This window comes from Embiotoca jacksoni, unplaced genomic scaffold (genome assembly GCF_022577435.1).
Source record: "Embiotoca jacksoni isolate LCO1_2020_lvr unplaced genomic scaffold, fEmbJac1.0.p SCAF_90, whole genome shotgun sequence".
In the NCBI taxonomy this organism is placed as follows: domain Eukaryota; kingdom Metazoa; phylum Chordata; class Actinopteri; family Embiotocidae; genus Embiotoca; species Embiotoca jacksoni.
In genome coordinates this window covers 862,510-873,211 of record NW_027185448.1, presented here as the reverse complement: position 1 = coordinate 873,211, position 10,702 = coordinate 862,510, and the positions used below count along the sequence as shown (strand labels likewise).

The window sequence follows — 10,702 nt, the reverse complement described above, 5'->3', positions numbered from 1 at the left end:
AAAACACAACGTAGACATAGTAAAAAAAAACTACAAAAAAACCATTGAAACCGTGTCCCTCCAGGAAATCGCGATCTTTCGACTGCAATAATTACCACAACACGTTAACACATAAATTAAACAACCTTAAGGAAATTTGCGGGAGCTGGAAATTTTACTGCTTGAAAACTTTCCTCAAAAACTGTCGTCAAAACAAACTGCTGCTAGCTAACCGCAAACACAGGAAGTGACGAGGTTTGTGGGAAATGTGGTCTCTTGTTGGGAATGAGGAAACATCTTAAATGTACAAACTTCTTTGTAGTTTTACGTTGAGGAACATTATTCTTAGATTGTTGCACTATTTGCCCACACAGTCTTTCAGAGTGGTGAACCTCTCAGTCTTCACTGCAGAGAGACTCCGCCTCTCTGGGATGCTGTTTTTCATATCCAATAATATTACTGATCTCTTATTAATTAACTTGTTGAGATTTTTTATTTTTTAAGCATTAAACAACTTTTTCAGTCTTTAGTTGCGTCTGTCTCAACTTCTTTAGAGATGTGTTGCTGCCATCAAATTCAAAATGAGCAAATATTTCTTTTATAAAACAATAACATTTCTTCATTTCAACATTTGATCTTTTGTCTTTGGTCTATTTTCAATGAAATATGGTTCAACATGATTTGAAAATCATCGCACTCTTGTTTGTGTTTACATTTTATACAACTGTTTTAGAAATGGGGTTAAACTTCTGGTGCAATGAGCGTTCTTTACTTTGCTATATATTTTTTTATCTCGACCCAGAAGATGTACAGTGGGTACGGAAAGTTTTCAGACCCCTTTAAATTTTTCACTCTTTGGTTCATTGCAGCCATTTGCTAAAATCAAAAAAGTTCATTTTATTTCTCATTAATGTACACTCAGCACCCCATCTTGACAGAAAAAAACAGAAATGTAGAAATTTGTGCAAATTTATTAAAAAAGAAAAACTGAAATATCACATGGTCATAAGTATTCAGACCCTTTGCTCAGTATTGAGTAGAAGCACCCTTTTGAGCGAGTACAGCCATGAGTCTTCTTGGGAATGATGCAACAAGCTTTTCACCCTGGATTTGGGGATCCTCTGCCATTCTTCCCTGCAGATCCTCTCCAGTTCCATCAGGTTGGATGGTGAACGTTGGTGGACAGCCATTTTCAGGTCTCTCCAGAGATGCTCAATTGGGTTTAGGTCAGGGCTCTGGCTGGGCCAGTCAAGAATGGTCACAGAGTTGTTCCGAAGCCACTCCTTTGTTATTTTAGCTGTGTGCTCAGGGTCATTGTCTTGTTGGAAGGTGAACCTTCGGCCCAGTCTGAGGTCCAGAGCACTCTGGAAGAGGTTTTCTTCCAGGATATCTCTGTACTTGGCCGCATTCATCTTTCCTTCAATTGCAACCGGTCGTCCTGTCCCTGCAGCTGAAAAACACCCCCATAGCATGATGCTGCCACCACCATGTTTCACTGTTGGGATTGTATTGGGCAGGTGATGAGCAGTGCCTGGTTTTCTCCACACATACCGCTTAGAATTAACGCCAAAAAGTTCAATCTTGGTCTCATCAGACCAGAGAATCTTATTTCTCATAGTCTGGGAGTCCTTCATGTGTTTTTTGGCAAACTCTATGCGGGCTTTCATATGTCTTGCACTGAGGAGAGGCTTCCGTCGGGCCACTCTGCCATAAAGCTCCGACTGGTGGAGGGCTGCAGTGATAGTTGACTTTGTGGAACTTTCTCCCATCTCCCTACTGCATCTCTGGAGCTCAGCCACAGTGATCTTTGGGTTCTTCTTCACCTCTCTCACCAAGGCTCTTCTCCCACGATTGCTCAGCTTGGCTGGACGGCCAGGTCTAGGAAGAGTTCTGGTCGTCCCAAACTTCTTCCATTTAAGGATTATGGAGGCCACTGTGCTCTTAGGAACCTTGAGTGCTGCAGAAATTATTTTGTAACCTTGGCCAGATCTGTGCCTTGCCACAATTCTGTCTCTGAGCTCCTTGGACAGTTCCTTCGACCTCATGATTCTCATTTGCTCTGACATGCACTGTGAGCTGTAAGGTCTTATATAGATAGGTCTGTGCCTTTCCTAATCAAGTCCAATCAGTTTAATTAAACACAGCTGGACTCCAATGAAGGAGTAGAACCATCTCAAGGAGGATCAGAAGAAATGGACAGCATGTGAGTTAAATATGAGTGTCACAGCAGAGGGTCTGAATACTTATGACCATGTGATATTTCAGTTTTTCTTTTTTAATAAATTTGCACAAATTTCTACATTTCTGTTTTTTTCTGTCAACATGGGGTGCTGAGTGTACATTAATGAGAAATAAAATGAACTTTTTTGATTTTAGCAAATGGCTGCAATGAAACAAAGAGTGAAAAATTTAAAGGGGTCTGAATACTTTCCGTACCCACTGTAAATATATTAAACATGAAATAATAAAAACAGCCGAGACAGATTTGCTGAGCAGGATAGACAAATGCGTTTATTGATTTAAGAGATAATGAAATCAGATTATTCAATATATCTTCCAGCAGTGACGTCATCGAGGCTTAACGTGCTGGTGGAAGTGAAATCAGCTGGGAGGGGGGCACGAAGGGGACCGTTAATGGTCGGTGGCACAAACGAAGGATTTCTTTGTGCTGCAGGTGCCGTCGTTAAAATACATTCCTGTAAAAAGAGGTTAAAGATAAACGATGAAAGCAGTGAGGTGGTGTTTCACGTTTTTCATGATTATTCTAAATCTCACTTTATTAACAACAATAACTCCTCATTTACAACTAGAAAGGCTCTGCTCCTGTTTTCATCACCAATTAAAACTCTGAACCGGAGGAAACCAGAAGAAGAGGACAAACAGGAAGTGATGAATTAAAAGCTTGTTATCAAAATAGATGATTCCATATTACTGGATGTTAAATGAGTTTTCTCCACACGTCCAGTTGTCAGAGACGTCTCTTTGTTTGTTTCATACAGCAGGTCTATGTGTTGAATGAACATGAATTAAACAGCATCTAAAGCTCTTATTTTGACAGCCGATGTAGTCCTTGTTTCTATATTCCAGTCAGACGGTCTGTTCTGGAAACATACGCAGCTTTTAGGACCTTTTAGGACCTTTTAGGACCTTCGATCTCCACAGTTCTCTAAGTTCAATAAAAACATAGAAAAGATTAGAACTAAAATATTTCTGTGATGTGCAGCAGGATTATAATCTCAGGAAGTGATTACAGATTTATTCCTTCATCAGGTAGTGCTTTAAAAAAAAAAAATAGGTCTTTCTCTACTTGCAATTTGTTCAAATTCCAACATTTTTGATCGTAACAATATAAAAAACAAACTCAGCGAAATCATTTAGGTTGAAAAAAAAAAAAAAGGTACAACAATCAACAATCAACAATAAACAGGGCAACAACGACTTCGTACCGCCGAAGTTGATCTCCAAACAATCCTCTCGTCCTTTGTAGTTGTCGGGCTGGCCCCGACCCCAGGAGTTGAAGTTGAACACCGAGCCGTCGCTCCACAACCACACGCCCTCCTGATGTAAAGAGTTAGTTTATGTTCCCACAGCTGAGACCTTTAACATGTGAATATAAAAAAATACTCTTTGTAGATGAAACATTCACCTTCACTTCGTCGTGTCCTCCGACCCAAGACTGTTTGTGTATTTTAACAGCTTTGAAGATGAGACCTCTGATGAAGACGTACTCTTCTGTGCTGTGGATGGACGCCAGATTTCCATTGAGTGAATTGCAGAAACGCTGAGGAGGAAGAGGAGGTGTGCAAAGAGAAGATGATGAAAAGAAGTGTGAGAATACAATGAAAATAATACAAAAGATAAACGTGTGAATATTCATAGAAGAAGAATCTCACAAAACAACTTTAAATATTCAGTTTTCTTATATATAAACGTTCACGAGGGTTTAAAACAGATGTTGATGTACCTCTGCATCGGCCCAATCCTTCTTGAGGTTCTGGAACAGGTAACAGCGACGTCCGAACCAGGTCCAGCCAGGAGGGCAGGTGTTACAGCCCCCTAGTGGACAAGGTGTGGGACTGAAAACAGTTGTCTTCAATAATCAGGACATTCTAGATAAACGGTACGACTTCACCGATACGCCAGTTTGGTTCTGTCTCGATACTCAGGTGCCGGTTTGAATTGAGGTTTTTAAGATTTTCTTTTTTTACTTGGATTTATTACACTTTTTGTTTATAACACTCGACCACGGGAATAAGTCCTATTTGTAACAACAATGCCCGTCAACCTTGTTTAAACTAACAAGTTAGTTGAATGAGGTCCCGTTGAAATAAAGTTAAAGGACTGTTTTTAGATTCAATTTTAAAAGCAAAACCACAGATGCTTTTATTTTGAAACACCAGGGCTTGAAGTGTTGATGTCATTAAAGTTTCCGGTCAACAAACGGTAAGAAAACAGTTTGCTGTCAGCGGAAAGTTAAGCAGTTTAACACGAGGATTTTGGAAACCAGGCAAACAAACAAACAAACAAACAAACAAATGAAAGTATCTGAAAATTGAATGAGGTTAGATTAAAGGTGAAGCTGTTTCTGAGAAAGTTCCCATCAGATTTCAGTCTGATCTCAACAGTCTGAACTTCTGTCTAAACCTGACTTATATTTATTTATTTAAATAATAAAAACACAGAAAGACAAACAAACAAAAGCTGAATGGCACAAAAAAGGAGATCTTAAAAATGTGATCTTTGAAAACATGAATGTAAGAAACACTCACCTGGTGGTAACGCCTGCGGATGTAAAGAACACGATTAGAAACACAGTTTTCCTTTTTTAAACTGACTGGTAGGAAACATCGTTTTTTAAAAGAAGACTTGCTTCTTGGAAACAGTTGAATTTCATCACATTCAAAACGAGTGAAACACAAAACTCAAAAGTTACACCTTCTAAATCTGGATGGTTCAACAGCTTCTGATTATTGTTTAAAACGCAAAATAGTAAAGAGAAACTATGAGACTGTCATGTGACTGATGATGAAATATTCTGGATTGACTTTCATTAAAGAAGAAAAAACAGAAATGCAGAATCATCCAAACACGACTTCATTTAAGTTTGATCTTATTTTATTTTATTTGTTTATACTGTGCATTTTTAATTTTATTTAATATTTATACCTTTACTACCTCCATTTTTATTCTGTAATATTTTATTGCTTTTTCCATATCTTGCATGCTGATGTAACAAAATTAAAAGTTCATCTTACATCTGCTGCACTCCACAGAGCGGCGGTCAAACCGAGGAGAACGATCAAAGCAAAGCTCGATGCCATCTGTGAAGACGAATCAGAAACATTCAGTCACAATGCTCCAACATTTAATAACACTTAATCAGGTTTAAAGATATGTGGTACCTTGTTGTTCCATAAAGTGCACACGATGAAATAAGCTTTTTTTTTTTTCATCATGCTACTAATTGTGATTCAGGATTGTTTCTTGTTTCTACATTTACCATCAAGAAGAGATTTAATAGAAGAGATCAGAAACTTTACCTCGTTGTGATGATGAGTTCGATGTTGCAGTCGCAGTCGCTGGTCGCAGGATGTCTCGGAGAACCCAACGCGGTCTTTAAATACCTTTTCTGGCTGCGATGATTTGATAACATCAACTGCAGATCACAAGACCAGGATTAGTTGTTGCAGATATTAAATTACACACATGTCACCACCACCTTCAGTAAATGTTCCTTAAACAAAACAAAGGGGGTAACTGTGGATTATTGCTCTTGCTTATATGATTAATCTACTTATATCTTAGCATTATTTTAGCATAAAACATTGTTAGCATTATATTTTTCATAAAGGTCTCTGCATGCATGCAAGGTACACTGTGTTCTCAGGTCAGAAGGTCAGCACATCGTATCGTGCAGAAAGTCACGTACCGAAAGTAGCACTTCTACAAAATAACTATTCCTCAAGGTCAACACATCGTCTCATGCAGAGAGTCACGTCACCTTTGCAAAACAACTTCTCCTCAAAAGATGATCTGCAGGTGTCATCAGATAACTACTCCCCAAGGAAGAACCAATCAGCGAACGCCAACACAGCACAAGGAGCTACATGCATGATGTACTATAAAATACAGGAGCAAAGGCCAGATAGTCAGTCGGACTTCACGAACTGACACATTTTGTTGCGGTCAGGAACACTTTGTCTGATCTCCAAGCTTGTAACCTGATACTCTGTTGCTTCGATAAATAAACATCGTTGAGACCAGTTGAATCTCTCCTACTGCCTCATTAAAGAACACGCAGGGCTAAGCTGTATGCACACACGGACAGAAAAGCCCAACATAACTGGTGACCCCGACGTGATGAGGACGGAGTAGAAGAAAGCGTTGAAAGTGGAAAGACAGCGGAGTCCTGAACAACCCTGACAACAGTGGGCCCACATCTAAGAAGGTAAGCAGACACCTGTTAAAACAAAGCTCTGCAATTGGATATTGTCAAATTATATTGTTGTCATGGCATGTGTCTAGACTCCTAGTAAAGCAACAGAGCAACGGATAATAATTGTAAAAGGGCGAGGCGCCCTAGACCCGGAGGCCGGGCTGTATTGAAGGACGAGGCGTCCTAGTGTCGAGACGACACAAGTAATATGATGTATGAATATTTGTTGTATTGAAGGACGAGGCGTCCTAGTGTCGAGACGACACAAGTAATGTACGACTACCGACCGGTTGCCCTCACATCTCATGTGATGAAGGTGCTGGAGAGGTTGGTCTTGGCCCACCTCAGGCCGCTGGTGAAGTCTTCTCTGGACCCTCTGCAATTTGCGTACCAGCCTCATGTGGGAGTGGACGACGCCATCATCTACCTGCTGCAACGAGCTCAGTCTCACCTGGATGGAACCGGTGAATCTGTGAGAATCACTTTCTTTGATTTCTCCAGTACATTCAACACCATCCAACCACTGCTGCTGAGTGAGAAGCTGCAGGTGGTGGGGGTGGACATGTCCACCGTCTCCTGGATCAATGACTACCTGACAGGCAGACCACAGTTTGTCCGTCTGGGCAGTGTGCTGTCTGATACGGTGGTCAGTGGTACTGGAGCTCCACAGGGAACTGTTCTGTCCCCCTTCCTGTTCACCTTATACACAACTGACTTCCAGTACAACTCAGTGTCCTGCCATCTGCAGAAGTTCTCTGATGACTCTGCAGTGGTTGGATGTATAAGGGATGGACGGGAGGACGAGTACAGGGCAGTAGTGGAGGACTTTGTGGAGTGGGTGGGAAGAAATCACCTGCTCCTGAACGTGGCCAAGACCAGAGAGATGGTGGTCGACTTCAGGAGGAAGACGACGGCTCCACAACCGCTGAGAGTTCTGGGAGAGGAGGTGGACATGGTGGAGGAGTACAAGTACCTGGGTGTCTCCATCGACAACAGACTGAACTGGAAGACCAACATCAATGCTGTCTACAAGAAGGTGATGAGTCGACTCTTTTTCTTGAGGAAACTTCGATCCTTCAATGTGTGCAGCGAGATGTTGGAGATGTTCTACCATCTGTTGTGGCCAGTGCTTTGTACTTCGCTGGGGTCTGCTGGGGGAGCAGCATTGGAGCCGGTGACACCAACAGACTTAACAAACTGGTTAAGAAGGCCGGCTCCATCATCGGCTACAAACTAGACAGTCTGGAAAAGGTGGTGGAGAGGAGGACGCTGAACAAACTATAATCCATATTGGATAATCCTGTCCACCCTCTCAACCACATGCTGCAGGGACAGCGGAGCACTTTCTCGAAAAGGTTCCTCCAGCTCCGCTGTCACAAGGACAGATACAGGAGATCATTCCAGATACAGGAGATCATTCCAGATACAGGAGATCATTCCTGATACAGGAGATCATTCCAGATACAGGAGATCATTCCAGATACAGGAGATCATTCCAGATACAGGAGATCATTCCAGATACAGGAGATCATTCCTGATACAGGAGATCATTCCAGATACAGGAGATCATTCCTGATACAGGAGATCATTCCAGATACAGGAGATCATTCCTGCCCACCGCAATAAGACTGTACAATAACTCACCTCTGGCAAAATCCATCACAGTACAATAACACTGTTGACTGTGTTTCTTGGTTGATTGTATATTATATATATAGATATATACTGTACTGTATATATACTGTATATACTGTGCATTTTATATTTTATATTTATATTTTTTACTGCTATTTAATTTTATTGCTTTTCTATTATATTATTTTATTCTATTATTTTATTGTATTGTTTCTATTATTGCTTCTGTATGTATGCTGCTGTGGCGAAAAAATTTCCCCTCGGGGATTAATAAAGTATATACCTACCTACCTAATATATAAAGATTTGTTGTATTGAAGGACGAGGCGTCCTAGTGTCGAGACGACACAAGTAATGTAATGTATGAATATTTGTTGTATTGAAGGACGAGGCGTCCTAGTGTCGAGGCGACACAAGTAATGTAATGTATGAATATTTGTTGTATTGAAGGACGAGGCGTCCTAGTGTCGAGGCGACACAAGTAATGTAATGTATGAATATTTGTTGTATTGAAGGACAAGGCGTCCTAGTTTCGAGACGACACAAGTAATGTAATGTATGAATATTTGTTGTAATAACTGCAGTGTTGTGATATTGGGAATGTGTGGGTGGTTTCCAAGAACGTAGTAATTTGACGAAATCATAATTTCTACACGTTCTTGTTCTGTGGGGAACAGGGTGGTATATGGTGGAGAAAACGAGCGTGAATTAAAAGATTTGTGACATGTGGGGCGAGCCCTAGAGTGAGACTGAACTGAATTTATTCAGCCTAGAAGCTTGTTTCACTGGATGCACAGATTGACCTGAAGGAGTCATTCACACTCACTCTCCACGTGTTTTGACATAAATGCTGTTGTTCGAAAGTGTGATATAAAAAATAAAAATAATAATAATAATAAATAAAAAAATAATAATATATATATATATATTTGGAGTCATGGACGGAGAATTTGATAGGGAAATAGATGATAGTGGATGGGGTCCGGTGGACCGATGGCGACCCTTAGAGTTGCAAGTACAGAAAGTAGTCTCAGCAGGAAAGTATGTGACTAACCAGAATGACACAGATAAACCGGTAAGAGACATGAAGGAGAAATTGATAGAGTTGTTGAAAAAAAAAAAAAGGGTAACTACACGGTGACTTGACTATGACCATACAACACGCAAACCCACCACCGTCCCAGCCCAGGTCAACACCGACGAGAAGGGGTGTCGTGACTAGACAAATGACAAAACATGATCATTCACGTCCAAAGTTGAGCGGTTATCAGATGCCGTTGCTCCAAGAAGGATAACATAAACAGAGGCAGAATCTCAGTCAGAAATTTAAAAAAAATTGAAGGAAGCGAAAAATAAAATCAGAACAGAGTGAAACTAACGCTGAAAGATCGTGGCAAAACAAACAAAAACTCAGAACAACGGAGACAGACAAATGACTAGAATAATCCAGGATGTAATAATATATAAATAAAAGAATGGGAACAATTAATAATAGTGATAGTTGAAAATAAAATAATAAAAAAGATAGAGAAAAGCAATATGGTTAAGGAAGCCAATTAATAAAAAAAGAGAAACAGACAAATATGGGGTTATGATTTTACTTTATGATTTTTATGATTTTTTATTCTTTTAATAGAATAAATAAATAATATAAATAAATATATAAACATAAATAAATATATTCGATTCTTTATGATTGAAGAAAATACATGAATAAACAAGAATAACCTAAGATAAGTGATAGCATAGAGATAACAGAGGAAAAAGGAACAGGAGGAGGAGCTGTTACAGGCACAAGCTCAGCTTTTAAAACTCCAATTAGATGACATCAGACGCAAAGCTACTGATAAGTAAAAAGGACACAAAACAATGGGGAGATTAAGGGAGAAAATTAGGTTAGAGACAGCAAAATCTGCATCACAGCCCCGTGCGAGCCCTAAGGTGGGAAAATCAAACAAACCCACAGTAAAAACGAGAGATATTATAAGATGCAAAGATCACGGACAGATTGAGAGGGTTTGGGTGGTAGCCAGAGAGGGAAGCAGGAGGACTCTACCAGTGCAGAGGAAGATGAAACTCTGAGTCAGCACACAGTCAAGACACCCTGAGAGCAAAGGAGGCAATACAGCAGACCAGCACCATGTCTGCACCGCAAGAAGTGGACAGAGAGAGTGAGGACAGAGACAAACAGTCCTCCTCGGAGCAACCACCAGCAACAGGCATCAAAATAAAAACCAAAAAAGAAAAGACACTGAAATCATGACAAGAGGCAGTAAAACACCGAGATGGATCCGGTGGCACAAGTACGGGAGGCACGGACAATCTGGGTGTCAGAAACAGTTGGCTGACCTCAACAGACTCCACCGACTCGAACTCCTTTCATACCTGTCAGGTGATCACTGATAGGAGACGCTAACAACAGAATACTACAGAGGATCAAAGGGGGCGGTGATGTAGAAAAATGAGTTAAATAATCAAATAGGAAGTCTGATGAACAAGCAATTCAACTTCTGAAACAGAACCTGTCTCAGAAGAAGAGTTGATTGATTGGATAAGATAAAGTAAAATAAATCAACTTAAAATAATATGAGATTAGTTAGAGATGAGTTAATAGAAAAGATAGACCGAAGTTAATAAATCAAAGAAAATAAG

General features: G+C 40.2%; 1 protein-coding gene across 1 annotated transcript; it reads right to left on the bottom strand.

Moving 5' to 3' along the window:
- Positions 1-2,590: 2,590 nt before the first annotated feature.
- On the bottom strand, positions 2,591-5,602 carry LOC138193619 (galactose-specific lectin nattectin-like). Its single transcript, XM_069141752.1, has 7 exons — positions 5,520-5,602; positions 5,235-5,300; positions 4,749-4,761; positions 3,944-4,035; positions 3,626-3,760; positions 3,426-3,537; positions 2,591-2,675 (listed from the first exon to the last, which is right to left on the bottom strand). The coding sequence occupies exons 2-7, from the start codon at positions 5,298-5,300 to the stop codon at positions 2,611-2,613; spliced, it is 483 nt and encodes a 160-aa protein (XP_068997853.1). The 5' UTR covers positions 5,520-5,602; the 3' UTR covers positions 2,591-2,610.
- Between the last annotated feature and the right edge of the window lie 5,100 nt (positions 5,603-10,702).

Bases quoted from the DNA above. Each gene is read 5' to 3' on its own strand.
- LOC138193619 (XM_069141752.1), bottom strand. From the start codon at position 5,300: ATGGCATCGAGCTTTGCTTTGATCGTTCTCCTCGGTTTGACCGCCGCT. The intron at 3,538-3,625 runs GTGAATGTTTCA...TCTTTACATCAG, and splicing joins GAGGACACGACGAAGTGAAG to GAGGGCGTGTGGTTGTGGAG. The intron at 2,676-3,425 runs GTACGAAGTCGT...CTCTTTTTACAG, and splicing joins TTTGGAGATCAACTTCGGCG to GAATGTATTTTAACGACGGC.